This window comes from Phymastichus coffea, unplaced genomic scaffold (genome assembly GCF_024137745.1).
Source record: "Phymastichus coffea isolate CEN01 unplaced genomic scaffold, Cenicafe_Pcof_1.1 PCOF00093, whole genome shotgun sequence".
Classification (NCBI taxonomy): domain Eukaryota; kingdom Metazoa; phylum Arthropoda; class Insecta; order Hymenoptera; family Eulophidae; genus Phymastichus; species Phymastichus coffea.
Window position 1 is genome coordinate 986,831 of NW_026706904.1, and position 16,837 is coordinate 1,003,667.

Below are 16,837 nucleotides of genomic sequence, written 5' to 3' on the forward strand. Positions count from 1 at the left end.
ATGTCTTGTTCACAAAATGATCACGCGGAGTTGATAACTCTTGCTGAACTAGCAGGAATACATGCTAATCCAGCAGTGTATAGGTAAGAAAAATGTCAATTTAACCTCAAAAGTTGTTCTAACGTCGCTTTTATTATCAAAATATTTATATGGTTTACAGAATATTGATTGAACTATTATCATTGCAACTTCCTCCACAAGACATATATGTGTTACTTAAACAAATTTGTCCTCAACAAAAGAAGAGACTCTCAAGTACTTCAAAATCAAAACCTAAGGGATAAAAATTGATATAGCACTGATTATTAAAATATTGTTTAGTAATTTATTTTTATATAAACTTTTAATTAAATAAACTGTTAAAAATAGATATGATAGTGTAATAGTAGTAAACAATTATTTTTCCTTATAATGTTCTTTGCCATCTATAGCAAATTTATTTGCCATTTCATTCCCGTATATTCCTTGATGACCACGCACATAGTTCTAAAATAAATAACTGACTATAGTTATAATTTTTTATAAAAGCAATAAGAAAAGATATTTAAAAAAATACATACAAATATTACTTCTAGTGGTGACAAAGCTTCTTCCATTTCTATGAGTTCTGCTTTATTAATCACAGGCTTACCTTTAGCTGTGCGCCATCCATTACTTTGCCATTTAGGCATCCATTGAGTCTTACATTTAATTAAAAATTCAGAGTCAGTACTGATTTTTAATTTCGTGATACCAGCTTTGCGTGCTTGTTTGGCTGCAATTGTAACAGCTTGAATTTCAGCCATATTATTTGTTGCTCTGCCCATTACAGGTTGAGATACATTACTGAAAAGTAGAATTTGAGAATATAGTCATCAAAACATTATTTTTTTACGGCAATAATTAATTTCATACAAAAATATCATTGATAACATTAGTGAATATTTTTACTCACTAAGAACAGTTATCAAAAAACCAAATTCCAATTCCAGCTTTGGAATTACCTCTACCATTTAAAGTACATGCACCATCGGTATAAACTTCTGTGTAACCTTTGTCATCGATTATATAGTCATTGGCACCCTTATTAAATAACAGATGTTTTTTGAATATTCATACTCTTTACATACCTCAGATTGTGAAATTATTTCTGTTGTTTCGTACCTTCATACTAGATAAGTTAATTGATTTGTGATATTTTTTTTTCATTATAGAATGTGTATTTGCTTTCTTTGCAGTTGAGGTTTTAAAGCAACTAAAGGAAGCATTAGACTTTGATTTGATAAACTCTTCTGCTTCACTCTGTGAACTAAATTTTTTATAAATAGGACCAGGAAACTTGTAAACTTGTTCTTTGCATTCATCCCTAAATATAAAATTCATAAATTAATAATCTTACAAAAAAAAAGATAAATTAAAAATTAAATTACCAAGATCTGTATATTCCTGGGGTACGTCCATTTGCTACGGCATAGTAACTCATGATTCCACCAATAAAGTCTAATGAAGCCAAAAATTTTAATTCTAGGTATTTATGTGATACAGAGGAAAAAATTGTATACATGTATAACAGTATTAAAAACAACAATCACGTGTTACAATTATAAAACAGCCATTGATTCCTTTTTATTTTAAATAGTACAGACTATATTATTCATAATAAAAAAAACACATTAAATTAAGATTTAAATAAATTATTGTCTTTTCCATCATTTTATAATTTTTAAAAGTAAAAATTAGATAAAGAACTATAAATATATATAATTATACTCTCATTTCAGAAGATAATTCATAATTAAGTCAAAACGTAAATGGGAGCAGAACTATAGAGCGCCGCCATTTTTAAACGAGAGGAATGATCGAGATAGCTTATTTGATCGATGTTTTCGATTTCGAGTTTGAACATTGGTCGATGTTTTCGAATAGGAGTTTGATGATGAACGACAGTTCACAGTTTTCAGCTCGCATATAATAATATAAAAATAAATTCACAGTTCACAGTTCAGTTAAAAATGTTTGAGGGCAACATGTAGCTAACAAAAGAGGATTTTACATCTAATAAAATCATTGAAGAATTCGAGATTGGAGACAACACAGTGTACGTAATATGCAATTTTTTTCTATTATTATTAATTATATTAATTAATGTGCTTTGAAAATTTAATTTTTATTGTGTTGTATCACAGCGATATCGTTGGCTATGTTAAATTAATTAACACCAATGTACATTTGAGTAAAGCATATTTTATTTGTAAATATAGTAGAAATGAAAGTTATTATAAAGCTATTACGGATATACATTATTTATTTGAAAACGAAGGTAAGATTCTTGATGACTTTCCACAAATACAAAATTTAATGCAAAATTTTAGTGACTATTAATTGATAGGGTATACGAAAATACAGAAAACTATTCAACTATAGGTCATGAAAGATATGCAGAATTGAATGTAAAGCAAAAAGAAATAGTTGATAATATTTTGAATATTGTATTAAATGAAAATAACGATCAAATGAATCATTTTTATAAATGTTGCTACACTGTTACCTCAAGGAAAAACACTACATAAAATATTTAAATTACCAATATTATTTTCAGATTCATCATCAAATATAAAGTTAGAATCACATGAAGCTACATATTTAAAAGAAATAGATGTATTTATATGGGACGAAGCTCCTATGGCTCCAAGATATGCAATGGATGTAATGGATCGAATTTTACGTGATATTGTGGATGTTGATTATTTATTTGGTGGAAAAATAATTATTTTAGGAGGAGATTTTAGACAGTTACTTCCTGTCAAAGTAAACAGTACACGCAGTGAAGTAGTTGATTTGTCTATCAATCGTTTTTCATATTGGCAAAATATTGTTAAACATTCATTATCTCAAAATATGCGAGTTTTACCTCAAGAAATAGAATTCACAACATTTTTATTAAATGTCGGTAATGGAATATTGAACGACATTCATGATAATTTGAGTTTAGATAATATTCCTAAAAAATGTATTACAATATAACTAACAAAGTAGAAGATATAGTTGCTGATGTTTATGGTCATATATTTCATTGTAGACAATATAGTCAAGCAATTAATTATGCAATATTATCTGCACGAAATGTAGACGTTAATGAAATTAATGAAACAGTTGTAAATTTGTTAGATGAAACGACAGAAAAAAATTATACAAATATTGATAGTACTGAAAACTGTGATAATGAAGGATTTAATGATATTTTATTACCAGAATATTTAAATACTTTGAATTCCTCATCTCTTCCTCCGTATGAATTGAGACTAAGAATAAATTCCGTTGTTATGATTATTTGAAATCTTAGTATTAGTGAAGGTTTATGTAATGGTACACGATTAATGGTTTTAGAACTTGCTAGTAATATACTAAAATGTGAAATATTAACGGGTGATAAAAAAGGTGACATAGTATTTATTAATCGTATAACTTTACATTCATCAGAAACTAATTATCCGTTTATTTTTAGAAGACGTCAATTTCTTACTAAATTAGCATTTGCAATAACAATTAATAACTCAGGGACAAACTTTTGAAAAAATTGGAATAGATTTAAGAAATGATGTTTTTCGTCATGGACATTTATACGTTGCTTTATCTCGTGTACGGTCATGGGATTCTTTAAAGTTATATATTGATTGTTCTAATAAAAATAGCATAAAAAATGATGTATATGAAGAGTTATATTTATAATTTTTTTGATTTATATTAAAATGTTAATGATATAAAATTTGTTATTAATTTTATTATATAATATATTACGTTATATATTGGTACATAAATCGTAAAATAAAAAACAATCACTGTTGAGAAATATGTTTTAAATATATTATAAATCATATGTTATAGGTTAATTATTACGTCAATTGGCTAAGTCTACCACGTTTACGCGCGCGGTACGCGCGCTTAGTAAACTTCTAGTATACGTAAAGTTAGCAGAATAAAATGCAGGTAATACTGCAGGTGTGATGTTTACAAAAAGCGCCATCTAAGTATATTTTGGATTACATTTGAAAAAAATACACTGATAAAATAGAAACAATTCAATCAAATTAAACATTATTCATTATTAGTCATAATTAAGAGTTTATGTACATTTAATACAAACTTATGTAGTTATTATTAAGATGCTATTTCAAATATTTTACCACACTGGTTGTAGAAGACAGACTTTTTGGCTTAGTGTATTAATGACATTTTTTAGCTACCAATGATTTTAAGATTCAATAAAGTTTCAATGTAACCTACTATGTAATTTTTTTTTTATCGAGGAATATATCTTGTTCAATCTCCTTGTTCATTTAACAGTTGTATATAATATATGGAGACATGGAAGTACGCAGCACAATAAAGCAGCCAAACAATGAACACGAACAGTCGAACACTGACAAATGACTGGGCGTGGACGTCAAGAGTTCGTTGCCGCGCAAACAAGTCTTTTTACTAAACGTTTTTTTCATTTTTAGCTCTTCTACTTGCAAGTTTTATTCAATTTGTTAAAAATAAAGGTTTTATTATTAGAATATTTTTAGCAAGTAAAATTGCTAAAATTTTTTTAATTATCCAAAAAAGAATGTTAGTTGCAAAGGAATAAATTTATTAATTTTATTTTATACAAATACAAATTATATTTTTGAAGCTGTTTACAAAATTTATTTTTGTTTTTATCTCAAGCAAATAAAAAATAATCAACAAAAATTAACAAAAATGATGAAACAATTATCAAAATAATTGAAAAAATATCATTTTGAACCCCTCTTTGGTTATTTAGATATTAGGTTATCATATAAAAAGAACGTAAACAAGCAAAAAAAGTGGTTCTTACGTCTTTTAAAAAAATGGCATTTAATCTAACAATAAGTGACATTTTTATTCATACATAATGACCTTGGTCTATATACAGGAAAGAAACAAGTCGCAGTGAAGTCCTCAACATACAGTACATCTCTTTTATAGATGCAACTGCTACGAGATTTCCTTAAGCAGAGACATGTTGACTAAATTTTGCTTATAATTAAGGAGAATGTTATTATTCATAAATGTCTTCTTTGTCAGCAATGTAACGCACTATAGCACCTGGTGTTGTGAGCCTTTCTGCATCCATATCTGGTATCTCAAAGCCAAATTCATCCTCCATTGCCATGATAACTTCAACATGATCCAAGGAATCTAGACCAAGATCGTTTATGAAATGTGAGTCCACTGTTAGCTAAAAAATTTCATAAAACCAAGATTACAATTAATATTCATACTGTGGTATTACTATAGACATAAATGTACACAAGTTTCTCTCATATTTGTATTAGTTTATTTTTCTTATGCCATTTTAAATATTGAATAATATATAGTGTACATTGATGTCTTGAGTTGGCACCACGGTTCAAGCTAGGTGTTAGCCATTTATCCGTCTATTGAAAAAGATGCTTTGTGACGTTTTGCAAATTTAATACTATTCTTTTAAAATTTATGCTCAAAGGATTATTTCTAGTTTATCAGTGATAGCGAAGAAATAATTTAGAATATGAAAACGTCCATGCTAACATCTTCATCAGACGCTAATTGAAGGTAAATATATACCTTTGTAGCATCAATTTTATCATAGAGCTTGAGCACTAAAAGTACTCGATCACGAATAAAATTAAGTGTGAGCGGTGGTTTTTCACTGTACTGGCGCACCTGCTTGATCCGTAGGCCATCTACACTCTGAAAAATAAAAAACAAAAATAAATATATTAACCTTTTCAGCAGTAACTTTATCATAGGCAGCAACAACTTTTAAAACGCGTTCCTCAATTTCTTTTATTGAAGGCTTTTCCTCAACAGTGTGACCATACCTTCTAGATTCTTGGTTAATGACCTGTATGTATTAAGATAGTAGTTAGATGGAGGCAAGTAAATAACCTTGTTACAAGATGCGCCATTTATTTGTAACAATTGACTTTGAAAACGAATAATCTAGTTAAGATGTACAAAAACGCGATAACAAACAGCGTAAATGATCACGTGTGAGGTCAACATAAATGAACTTTCTCTAGAAACATCTTTTTAGGACACGCAAACTAAGAGTAATTACGAGATGGCAAATATTAGAATTTACGCGTACGATTAAAATGCGTATTGTCTCTCCGCAAAGTAGTAATAAACCGGACGTGTATAAAGTTTTCAGTTACATAATTGCTTGCAATCTGAAAATATGAGAGTATTATCGAGCACTCGGCAAGGGGGTCGGTAGTGCACATACAGTCATTATTGCTTACCATGGTGATGATCGGCGTGGACGTTTGCCTGATCGCATGGATAAGCCTTTGGTTGAGCTGACTAGCCACTGCTGATCTTAGGATGGTCAACCGGTTTGAGGTATTTCTTATTAAACCGGCGCTTCGCGCAAAGACACGGACACCCGCGATCGTCGCCATTTTTCGACCGAGCTGAAGGAAATTTATATAGACGACTAGGAAAGAGAGAACTGCTTGTTGGCAGCATGAACAAAGCGACAGTTATAGATGGGCATCTATCATTTGCACTTTGATTCTTCACTTATGATCTATCAAAGTAAGTTTGCTTGGAGCCTGCGAAAAAAGAATTGCCAAATATAAAATCATATCCCTGATATTTTTCATTTTAAGGTCTGCCTCAATTGTAAATTTAAGTCTTACATCAAGTGTTCATTTTTGCAATCATCTATAAATCTTAATTATTATTCATTTATTTAGATAATTAACTGATTGTAAAATTCATTACTGTACACTAAGCAACCTAAATAAATTCATTTAACAATCTTTTAGCTGTTCCGATTTCAAATGTAGAATCGAGTGTGCTACAAAATGTGCTTGCTAATGACTAAAAAAGTAAGTTCAAAGAGGAAGACCCATAAATCAACAGCATTTTATAACTCCGATCGATCAGCTAATGACTTTTACGATTCTTGCCGACTTTTCTTTCATCTAACTTCATGCTCGATTTCACTTCAAACTAATATCCATTCTGTAACTTATGTTAAAATTTTATTTTCATTAATATTCCAACTTCCTTTTGACCTCGCGTTTTTTAATTTGCCTCATTTTTGCCAATGATGATTTCTGATACAAATCGCTAGACTTGATTTAGACCGAAAGTTTGCATATTGATTGTAATGTATAAATAAAATTTACACAAACAAGAATAAATAAAACAGCGATTAATTAAAATAGAATCAAGGTATGATTTGTAAATATATTAGTTCGAAATAACAAATAAATTGTAAGACGCTTGGTAAAAATGGAAAAATTCCATTTAAACTCGGGAAAGCTAACAGCTTTTTTATTTGGTCCTAGTACTCTACTCGACTCCTCGACCATCTTCTCCTTATTTTTACGACTTCTCATGACTCGTATTCTCGGTTTGGTTTATCGAAAAAGTGGTTGATAAGACGCAGACGCACTCTTATTTCTTGATAGTTCTTGATACTATGTACATATGATAACCATACCTGAAAACTCGTAAAAATATGTCGTTTGCCACCTATTGCACAAATAATGCCTTTATGTGGTCAACTGTTATTATAATCAAAAAAACATTTGGATACGACGCATTGCTTGTAAATAACTACTTATAGCTTGTTTGTAATTTTATAAACTTCTACATTATTGTTGGCCGTAAAAGATGGTAATATTTATGGCTGTAGAAGGTTTTTAGATTCGATAATGAATCAAGTGATTTTCATTGAATATATAAACGAGAGTGTCTGCTTTGTATCATGTCGAACTGAGTTTCCAAAGAATGTCGCGCGTAAGATGAAAAAGCGAAAACAAAAAAACTTTTCAAAGCTTCCCTAAACGTTAAAATTTTTTTCCCGTTGTTGCTCTTTCGCGTGCGTACATTGAATTTTGTCATTAACTTTTTCTTTCACAGGCGTTAGTGTATACAACGGAATGTGCCGACATAGCAACGCAGCTGAACAAAATGAATAAAAAGTGGCTTAGGTCGTAAAAGACTAGCTTTCCGGGCAGGGAAGGGGTTGATGCACACGTGTGCGGTTGCTGTTCGTGCTTCGAGCGGTAACTGCAATTTTATTCCGAGATCGTCTCACTGGATTACGTTGAGTCAACTTTTCACGCGAAGTGAAGGTGATAGCTTTCATATTGAGAGCTGCGTGTAACATCATTTCTGTCGGATTGAACTGAGCAATTTATATTAAATCTGCAAAATGATTGTTCACGCCAACGTGTCATTGGTGTGGACCGCATACTGTAGCATATAGAAGGGGTAAAACTTAATGCCACACGCTTTGAAAATGCGGGAGGGGGGGACGAAAGTAAAGCTCATAGCGAAAAGTGATTTCTCAAGAATCACATTTCGCTCGATAAGAGGATAGAAGAAGCAGAATCGGCAAGCCGAAACGTCGCTGAGTAGCTGAAATCAGAAGTGCGTTGCGAGCCGGTGCCTAATAGACTGCCTACAGCACGGTGGGCATGTGGTCGTTGAAAAAACTTCGTGCAACAGAAACGTTTGTGATTGCCGAGCGTTGTTAATTTCGCAAATTTCTAGAAACAGGTGAGTTTTTCGTCTGTGCAATTTATTCTCAAATAAATTACATGCTTTATTTTTTTATGACGCAATCACCGATGTACGTTGATGTTCTATGTGGAACTAAAATTTGATAATAATCATTTAGGAACAGTTAATCGAACCAAAATTGAATATCCAAAGAATTTAAGCAATACCCTTTGTATACATGCACGTGTGCGAGAAAGTGATTTGAGCCGCGTGATAGAGTCAAATATCGTCTGCGTCAAGTAAATATACTATATCCTGTTACAATTATATTTGTATACTGTTATTACTTTGTTCTTTTTTTGCCTTCAAATACTTTTTGAACTAAAATTTATTTTTTATTTTTTACTTCCTACATAATTTATAATGCAAAAAATGTTTTGCAAATTATATATTATAATTATTCATCTTTACTCATTAAATTAAATATAATCACCTTTAAGTTTGATTCTTTTTCTATAATGATCTAAGGGGACCAGTTAAGATGAAACAGTGAACATTGAAAGTTTTCTTTGTTAGCTTATAAAAACCGCTCGAATAAAATGCCATTAAAATAATTTTTGTTCTTAAAGTACTTGAAATAAGCTGTAATTTTCTTGTTCGTAAGTTCTAAAATTTGAAATATACCGCCCAAATTCATTTATTGAAAAGATTTAGCGTTCTGCACGATCTTGAGTGTCAGAACGAACAAAAATCCTTTTCAGGAGGCATATTTTGTTTATTCGAACTTAGATTTTAATATGATCAATGGAGTACTTCTTCAATAGAACCATTTTTGTCATGTTTAAAAAGTAATTTATCGACAAATTATAAATTTTTTTTCGAAAAAAAACAAGAAAAAATGAGAAAAAACTACTTTATATACACGAAAAAGTGATTTCATTGAAAGAGTGCTGTAGTAATTTTTAAATTCAGATCCTAACAAATAAAACGAGCTCTCCAAAAATGATTTCGTTCACTCTGATGCTCCGGATCGTGCGTAATGCTAAATCATTTCGATGAATAAAGTGTTACGTTAATAGTGGTTTTCTGGGACGTATACTCAAGATTGTTAAACTTTCAACCAAGAAAATTAAAGCTTATTTTGAGTACATTAAGATGAAAAAAGTTTCATGACGTTATCTCGATTAAAACGCTTTCTGGAAGCCTATAAATAAAATTTCAATTTTCACTTTAATATTTGTTGATCTCTTAATAAACAAATGAATATTTTATTTCAGTCAGATTTGTTGTTTTACAATATATTTAAATCATGGAAGAATTTATAGTTGATAACGATGGTTACACAGTAGTATACACAGATAAAGCCTGTCATTTGAATAGTTAACCTGGTGCCAAAGCAGGAATTGGAGTTTGGTTTCATGATAATTCTTCATTGTAAGTAACTTTTTTTACTATGATTATTGCAATAAAATATAATTGCATACTGTTTTCAAATTTATAAATCTCTATATTATTTTTCAGCAATTTATCACTGCCGGTGACAGGAAGAGCAACAAATAATAATGCAGAGATACAAGCAATCACTGCAGCAGCCAATCAGGCCAAGCAATTGGTATTGAATTACTGAAAATTTATACTGACTCACAATTTTCCATTGACTGTGCCACAAAGTGGTTACCTATTTGGAAGGTAAATGGGTGGTGTACACAGAATGGGAATGTTGTCAATAAACAAGAACTTTTATTGATGGAAAAGTCTTTGACAAAATTAAAACATGTAAAATTTGTAAGTCTGATACAATTTTTAAATATTACTTGATACATCTGAAACATAGAAATTTGTTAATTGTTTTTTTATAGGTACATGTCAGAAGTCACCAGGGTGACTATGGTAACCAGCAAGCTGACCAATGGGCTCGTGCTGGGTAGGCTTACTACCAACAGTAATTTGTAGTTATTACAATCTCAAGATCATTAATTTTTACTTTTCTATATGTACCACAATATTCAGATAAGTTTCTCTGTAAAATTGAAATAATAGAAAAGGATGGCAATGATATGCTTCAAAGAATTGTTAGTTTTACAAAATTTCTAATAAAAACACTAAATTTAATATACTTTGAGAAAGTTGTTTTATCACATATATTACGTTGTTAAATTTTATATGAAAAATAAATGATTGTCTTTCCCTTTATTTAAATTTTGAGTTATTTGAATAATTGATTGCATGAAAAACAAAGCAATGAAATTATACATGATACAAATTGTACAATTGATAAGTATCCAACAAAAGAAGTTAAACTGAATTTGAAGTATAAAAATAAACTGCTATTTTTTAGCAAATTTATCGAAATGCTTTTCGTCGATGTGTCAACATAGAAAAAAAATATGAGTGAAACAAATATACCTATACCGAATTCACAAGCCTCTTCACAAAACACTAAAAGTTGTACACTACATGTTATAATGTATAACGGAAAATTTGAAATGTAGACGTCCGTTGAAAACAGAAGAAAGCAGAGTGACACGTGACTCCTCGTAAAGAGGAGAGAAGGGATCGGTCTGATCGGTATTTCAAACCCTATTGCTTCGTAGTCCTAGTACCGCGTTTATTCAGTTTTCAGTGTGAGCGCGAGAGTAGAGCACGTGGAGCCTGCAGGATTAGGCCGGATATCATTATTTTTTGTAACGGACTCGCTTATGTAAGAAATCAAGTTTTTAAACAAATTTAAATCCGATCAACTTGCATTTGTTATTGCTGTTTAATCGTTTCCTAGCAAACAGGTGAATAAATAATACTTTGCGATAACGCACTTTATTTTCATATTATTTCAAGATGTAATTAGTCGGTATAGACATTGAATATCGAACGATGAAAATGTGTATTTCAACTAATTTTTAAGCAAGTACACAGTAAATATATTTGAAAAACATTGAGCGATATTTTTTGCAAATACGAAAAATTGAAATTTTCTTGTGTATTTTGTTAGCTTCAAGTCTAATTGTTCTTAGAAACGTTTTTTTTCATAGCTCTATACATGTTTTACACATGAATAATATGCTATTGTAAGGAAATTATGAACATCTTTCTCAATGGATTATTGAATCTAATTGTTGTATGTAATTTTTTATAGTGAATTGATAAATAAATAATTTTAATTTCAGTTAAGCTCAATTCGTTTTTCAACTATGGGTGAATTCATAGTAGATACTGATGGATATACAGTGGTTTATACAGATGGAGCATGTCTTTCAAATGGCAAAAATGGTGCAGTTGCAGGAATTGGAGTTTGGTTCCGTGGAGGAAATCCTTAGTAAGTGAATAGATTTGCTATGAAATTGATTGTTTCAATAAAATATTATTGCAAACTATTCCAAAACTAAATGTATTTTTCAGTAATTTATCACAGCCAGTGATAGGAAGAGCTACAAACAATAATGCTGAAATACAAGCAATCACTGCAGCAGCAAACCAAGCAAATATAGCTGGTATTCGATGTCTCAAAATTTTTACTGATTCGCAATTTGCAATAAATTGTGCCACAAAATGGATATATACCTGGAAGAAGAATGGTTGGAAAACCCAAGATGGAAGAAATGTCATAAATAAATCAGAACTTCAAGTTATGGAAATGGCATTGGAACCTTTGAATATTAAATTTGTTAGTTTGATATAATTTAAAAATGCAATTCATTATTTAAGAAAATACAAATTTACTTATTATTGCTTTAGGTTCATGTCAACAGTCATCAAGGGAACTATGGTAATCAGGAAGCTGATCGATTAGCTCGTGCAGGTTGTGAAAAGTATAAGCCAGAATATTATTATGATTCTTCATCGAGTGATGACTGACATATGTAGTGTAGATAAGAGTTTGATATTAAAAAGTTAATCTAGATTATGTACAACTTTTAATATGTTTAACATGTTTATTTATATTTACTACAAAAATGTAAAAATAAATTCCATCAAAATTACACATATGGTTTATTATCTTTGAAAAAAAATGTTACTTATATAAAATGATTATGCAAGAAACATTGCTTAGAAAATTGATAAATTTGTTTTTCAAGATATTGGTAAAGATATGCCACTAAAATTGATACTGCTAACCTGATAAATTACAACAAATCCTGCTCAACAATAAAAAAAGTCTTTTGAACTATTAGTAAGAATTGAAATAGTAGTCAACAATTAAGAGTCTACCAAATAATATTTTCAAGTACTATCGAAAGATGTTAAAAAAACGTCAATAAAAATATAATATTATTTCAGCAGTTAAGTCCAGTTTGAAATCAGAAATATTTGCTTTTCTTCAATAAAATCTTTATACAACTAATAGTTAGAGATTTTCATTCGGTCACACTAAACAAAGTTACTTCTATGCTATTTATTTTAAAATTGTTCATTAGAAAGCAGTAAATCTGTAAATGATGGTCATCAAGATATTATTTCTCACACTTTTCCAATTTTGGAAATATGAAAATTGAAAAAATAAAATGCAAAATTTCAATGTGTCTTATTACACTAAAATCTACGATTAAATAGCCTTAATAAATATTTTTAGTCATTTTGCTTAATTAAACTAAATGATGTCATATAAAGATACCTCGTGCCCGTCAATTTTGACTATTTCGATTATCATTTCATGTTACAATCAGAGGTATTTTAGGCGAATAATAAAGTACACAAGTTGTAAGTTTTACATCAGTGCATGAGTCGGTAACCTTTCGACTCCTCACTATAACGAACAAATATATATGATTTACTTTTCGGGTCCTATTTTTTTTGCAACTTTTTCGGAACGTGTGCGTAGGCAGTGCAATCAAATACGCGTAAATGATAGACAAACTCGAAATAGATCCAGTTCATAGTTCTTCTGGTATTTTTCCTCCAATGCTTGAGCTTGGTGCGATCTATTTTTCAGATAAACACCAGGTGCTGATGCTTCAGTCTAAAATTCTTTTGGTAATTTCGCTTCAAACAGCATGCTTTTTGCTCTCTCGTCATTGTTATGTTCGTTCGTTCAAAGTATAGTTAATTTAATATGTTTAATATAAATTTTTGATTTTTCTAATTTAGCATTCACTTATTCGCCGCCGTTATCAGTTCTGAATGTTTTTATTTTCTTGCCGGTTTGTTTTTCAACGACGTTGCATGTCCTTTGAAATATTTTCTTTGTTGATTTCGAGTTCGAGCGTTTAGCTATATTAATTTAGACTGTAGCTTTGGTAAGAATAATTATTGTGTCTTTTCTAACAATCATTCATTAATTTGCTAAACTTAGTACGCTGTACATCGATAATCCCACAATGTTAAGATCCCTTATTATCGCATATTTGTGGAAAATAGGTGGTGTGGTTGGTATATATAAAGGAGGTTACATTTGTGAATTATAAAAAAATTATTATAGGGCGAAAAGCATGCAGTATACAGAGGCTCTCTATTAGAACTGACTAAATGCTCCTGTCGCCAAGGGCCTCACTAATTGCAATTCGATTTTCATTTCACACTTCTTGAAATCCGCGATCACAAATCGCCAAACACATGGTAACGTAATGCAGACACATTCTTTTCTCAAAATCAATTAAACATACCCGCACGCTCGTAAGCATTATACATACTCTTATGTTTTCCACAGCCCACATTTGTATATTTGATGAGTTAAGTTTTCATCGATATCATAAGCCTCGATTAATAGAATTCATAGTAGAAACTGTTTACAAAGTGTTGGAAGGTGTTTATTGACGATATCTATTTGCAGAATGAAGCTAAGCCAATAAGGTTTTTTTCAATATTAGATTCGTGAATCTATACTACTGACCGCAGTAGACCTAGAAAGTTAATAGTTGAGTCATAAGAACCTTGTGTATATTATTCCATTTTGAACTGCTTGCTATTTAAAAATATATTTATTATTTATATTTAAAAATTTCTAGCAAATAAGTTTAGTTTACAAACAAAGACATGTAAATTATTTATCAAAATTCATAGATAAAGAAACTTCACTCGAATTAGAAGATTGTAGTAACATTCCAAAACACATTAGAAAACAAACATTCATATTACAATTGTTACTCAGATACATCTCATTGTAAAAAGCTTCTTTTCATTAACGCAATTCTTATTTATTTACACATCAAGTTACAATGAAACGGCAACAATGCAAGAAACATCAAAAAAGTATTTTTAAACAAAAATAAGATTGTGAAATATTGGCGATATGATTGGCGCGTGTAATGACGGAATAATTTACGAATTATTTTGAAATGCAATATATTAAAGTTACTAATTTGGTTATACAAACGGAAAATCATGTGTTAACTATCTCAATAAACTAACGTTAACTGCCCTTGTCGCTAGGTTTAGCTCTCAATCCAACGCGTTTTCCTTTTAGATAAACAGATGATGACAAAAAAGCATACAACACTTCCGTGCACAAGGACTTGATTGACGCGGACTAAAGAAAGCAAACGGCTTCAAATCTCGTTCCGCACACGTATACATAAAAAATCAAGTTAGATACACGTGCATACAAGTAATAATTGAGAACTGTGTGGCCTTGTAACCGGCTTCGCTACGCTCGGGCGCAAACGTTCACATCGGACGAAAAGTATACTACGTGCTTTGTTCTTTCTTGGAACGTGCCTTATCTAACCGAAAACTCATAAACACTTGATACGCTCGCCTTTCCTATTATGTACCCACTATGTTTTCTTTTATTTTTAGCTGAAATTCAGTCTATTTAAGGACAGTTTCAAGAAAGTGTCGATCGCTGAATTTTTTCTACGTGCCTTTTTGGAAAACGGCTATTAAGTAAGCACGTGCAGCGCAGAATTTAAATCCGATCAACTTGCATTTGTTATTGCTGTTTAATCGTTTCCTAGCAAACAGGTGAATAAATAATACTTTGCGATAACGCACTTTATTTTCATATTATTTCAAGATGTAATTAGTCGGTAAAGACATTGAATATCGAACGATGAAAATGTGTATTTCAACTAATTTTTAAGCAAATACACAGTAAATGTATTCGAAAAACATTGAGCGATATTTTTTGCAAATACGAAAAATTGAAATTTTCATGTGTATTTTGTTAGCTTCAAGTCTAATTGTTCTTAGAAACGTTTTTCATAGCTCTATACATGTTTTACACATGAATAATATGCTATTGTAAGGAAATTATTAACATCTTTCTCAATGGATTATTGAATCTAATTGCTGTATGTAATTTTTTATAGTGAATTGATAAATAAATAATTTTAATTTCAGTTAAGCTCAATTCGTTTTTCAACTATGGGTGAATTCATAGTAGATACTGATGGATATACAGTTGTTTATACAGCGTGTTTTTCAAATGATGCAAATGCAGGAATTGGAGTTTGGTTCGGTGAAGGAAATCTTTAGTAAGCAAGTAGATTTGCTATGAAATTGATTGTTTCAATAAAATATTATTGCAAACTATTCCAAAACTAACTATATTTTTCAGTAATATATCACAGGGAATGATAAAAGAAGCCATAGACAATTATGCTGAAATACAAGCAATCACTTATGCAGCAAAACACGCAAATAAAGCTCGTATTCGACGTCTCAAAATTTTTACTGATTCGGAATTTGTAATAGATTGTGCCACAAAATGGATATATACCTGGAAGAAGAATGGTTGGAAAACCCAAGATGGAAGAAATGTCATAAATAAATCAGAACTTCAGACAATGGAAATCGAATTGAAACCTATGAATATTAAATTTGTTAGTTTGATATAATTAAAAAATGCAATTCATTACTTAAGAAAATACAAATTTACTTATTATTGCTTTAGGTTCATGTCAACAGTCATCAAGGAAACTATGGTAATCAGGAAGCTTATCGATTAGCTCGTGCAGGTTGTGAAAAGTATAAGCCAGAATATTCTTCTGATTCTTCATCGAGTGATGACTGACATATGTAGTGTAGATAAGAGTTTGATTTTAAAAAGTTAATCTAGATTATGTACAACTTTTAATATGTTTAACATGTTTATTTATATTTACTACAAAAATGTAAAAATAAATTCCATCAAAATTACACATATGGTTTATTATCTTTGAAAAAAAATGTTACTTATATAAAATGATTATGCAAGAAACATTGCTTAGAAAATTGATAAATTTGTTTTTCGAGATATTGGTAAAGATATGCCACTAAAATTGATACTGCTAACCTGATAAATTACAACAAATACTGCTCAACGATAAAAAAAGTCTTTTGAACTATTAGTAAGAATTGAAATAGTAGTCAACAATTAAGAGTCTACCAAATAATATTTTCAAGTACTATCGAAAGATGTTAAAAAAACGTTAAT

At 30.2% G+C, this 16,837-nt stretch overlaps 4 protein-coding genes, 1 long non-coding RNA gene and 1 pseudogene across 14 annotated transcripts; 4 read left to right on the forward strand and 2 right to left on the reverse strand.

Annotated features, from left to right (window-relative positions):
• Positions 1 to 258: 258 nt before the first annotated feature.
• Positions 259 to 4,722, reverse strand: LOC131669444 (ribonuclease H1). Of its 4 annotated transcripts, none has more exons than XM_058944312.1 (6): positions 4,264 to 4,722; positions 1,410 to 1,479; positions 1,144 to 1,345; positions 935 to 1,062; positions 561 to 825; positions 259 to 486 (listed from the first exon to the last, which is right to left on the reverse strand). In XM_058944312.1, exons 2-6 carry the CDS (start codon positions 1,460 to 1,462, stop codon positions 397 to 399), a joined length of 738 nt encoding a protein of 245 aa, XP_058800295.1. In that variant the 5' UTR covers positions 1,463 to 1,479; positions 4,264 to 4,722; the 3' UTR covers positions 259 to 396. The 4 variants fall into 4 exon arrangements, with proteins under 4 accessions (XP_058800295.1, XP_058800293.1, XP_058800294.1 ...); XM_058944310.1 differs by lacking the exon at positions 4,264 to 4,722 and adding an exon at positions 1,579 to 1,835; XM_058944311.1 differs by lacking the exon at positions 4,264 to 4,722 and adding an exon at positions 1,572 to 1,835.
• Positions 2,636 to 3,685, forward strand: LOC131669445 (uncharacterized; annotated as a pseudogene).
• A 142-nt stretch (positions 4,723 to 4,864) lies between the features above and the next one.
• Positions 4,865 to 6,485, reverse strand: LOC131669448 (acyl carrier protein, mitochondrial). Of its 2 annotated transcripts, none has more exons than XM_058944320.1 (3): positions 6,273 to 6,485; positions 5,593 to 5,718; positions 4,865 to 5,224 (listed from the first exon to the last, which is right to left on the reverse strand). In XM_058944320.1, the coding sequence occupies exons 1-3, from the start codon at positions 6,429 to 6,431 to the stop codon at positions 5,045 to 5,047; spliced, it is 465 nt and encodes a 154-aa protein (XP_058800303.1). In that variant the 5' UTR covers positions 6,432 to 6,485; the 3' UTR covers positions 4,865 to 5,044. The 2 variants fall into 2 exon arrangements, with proteins under 2 accessions (XP_058800303.1, XP_058800304.1); XM_058944321.1 differs by lacking the exon at positions 5,593 to 5,718 and adding an exon at positions 5,753 to 5,872 and having other exon boundaries at positions 6,273 to 6,484.
• A 738-nt stretch (positions 6,486 to 7,223) lies between these two features.
• Positions 7,224 to 10,486, forward strand: LOC131669450 (uncharacterized). Of its 2 annotated transcripts, XR_009302373.1 has the most exons (5): positions 7,224 to 8,547; positions 8,669 to 8,789; positions 9,768 to 9,924; positions 10,012 to 10,275; positions 10,350 to 10,486. It is a non-coding gene; the product is annotated as an uncharacterized LOC131669450 (long non-coding RNA). The 2 variants fall into 2 exon arrangements; XR_009302374.1 differs by lacking the exon at positions 8,669 to 8,789.
• Positions 10,487 to 11,095: 609 nt separating this feature from the next.
• LOC131669446 (ribonuclease H1-like) lies at positions 11,096 to 12,460 on the forward strand. 2 transcript variants are annotated; one of them, XM_058944315.1, is made up of 4 exons: positions 11,096 to 11,191; positions 11,655 to 11,803; positions 11,887 to 12,151; positions 12,223 to 12,460. In XM_058944315.1, exons 2-4 carry the CDS (start codon positions 11,679 to 11,681, stop codon positions 12,340 to 12,342), a joined length of 510 nt encoding a protein of 169 aa, XP_058800298.1. In that variant the 5' UTR covers positions 11,096 to 11,191; positions 11,655 to 11,678; the 3' UTR covers positions 12,343 to 12,460. The 2 variants fall into 2 exon arrangements, with proteins under 2 accessions (XP_058800298.1, XP_058800297.1); XM_058944314.1 differs by having other exon boundaries at positions 11,100 to 11,273.
• Positions 12,461 to 13,280: 820 nt separating this feature from the next.
• Positions 13,281 to 16,544, forward strand: LOC131669447 (ribonuclease H1-like). Of its 4 annotated transcripts, none has more exons than XM_058944318.1 (5): positions 13,281 to 13,428; positions 15,220 to 15,384; positions 15,763 to 15,896; positions 15,980 to 16,244; positions 16,316 to 16,544. In XM_058944318.1, the coding sequence occupies exons 3-5, from the start codon at positions 15,787 to 15,789 to the stop codon at positions 16,433 to 16,435; spliced, it is 495 nt and encodes a 164-aa protein (XP_058800301.1). In that variant the 5' UTR covers positions 13,281 to 13,428; positions 15,220 to 15,384; positions 15,763 to 15,786; the 3' UTR covers positions 16,436 to 16,544. The 4 variants fall into 4 exon arrangements, with proteins under 4 accessions (XP_058800301.1, XP_058800300.1, XP_058800302.1 ...); XM_058944317.1 differs by having other exon boundaries at positions 13,374 to 13,721; XM_058944319.1 differs by lacking the exon at positions 13,281 to 13,428 and adding an exon at positions 14,367 to 14,459.
• Positions 16,545 to 16,837: the final 293 nt, after the last annotated feature.

Bases quoted from the DNA above. Each gene is read 5' to 3' on its own strand.
- LOC131669447 (XM_058944318.1), top strand. From the start codon at position 15,787: ATGGGTGAATTCATAGTAGATACTGATGGATATACAGTTGTTTATACA. The intron at 15,897-15,979 runs GTAAGCAAGTAG...TATATTTTTCAG, and splicing joins TTCGGTGAAGGAAATCTTTA to TAATATATCACAGGGAATGA. The intron at 16,245-16,315 runs GTTAGTTTGATA...TTATTGCTTTAG, and splicing joins AACCTATGAATATTAAATTT to GTTCATGTCAACAGTCATCA.
- LOC131669446 (XM_058944315.1), top strand. From the start codon at position 11,679: ATGGGTGAATTCATAGTAGATACTGATGGATATACAGTGGTTTATACA. The intron at 11,804-11,886 runs GTAAGTGAATAG...TGTATTTTTCAG, and splicing joins TTCCGTGGAGGAAATCCTTA to TAATTTATCACAGCCAGTGA. The intron at 12,152-12,222 runs GTTAGTTTGATA...TTATTGCTTTAG, and splicing joins AACCTTTGAATATTAAATTT to GTTCATGTCAACAGTCATCA.
- LOC131669448 (XM_058944320.1), bottom strand. From the start codon at position 6,431: ATGGCGACGATCGCGGGTGTCCGTGTCTTTGCGCGAAGCGCCGGTTTA. The intron at 5,719-6,272 runs GTAAGCAATAAT...TTTATTTTTCAG, and splicing joins CCACGCCGATCATCACCATG to AGTGTAGATGGCCTACGGAT. The intron at 5,225-5,592 runs GTATATATTTAC...GAAATTTTTTAG, and splicing joins ATAAAATTGATGCTACAAAG to CTAACAGTGGACTCACATTT.
- LOC131669444 (XM_058944309.1), bottom strand. From the start codon at position 1,543: ATGTATACAATTTTTTCCTCTGTATCACATAAATACCTAGAATTAAAA. The intron at 1,346-1,409 runs GTAATTTAATTT...TTTTATATTTAG, and splicing joins CCAGGAATATACAGATCTTG to GGATGAATGCAAAGAACAAG. The intron at 487-560 runs GTATGTATTTTT...TATTTATTTTAG, and splicing joins CACCACTAGAAGTAATATTT to AACTATGTGCGTGGTCATCA.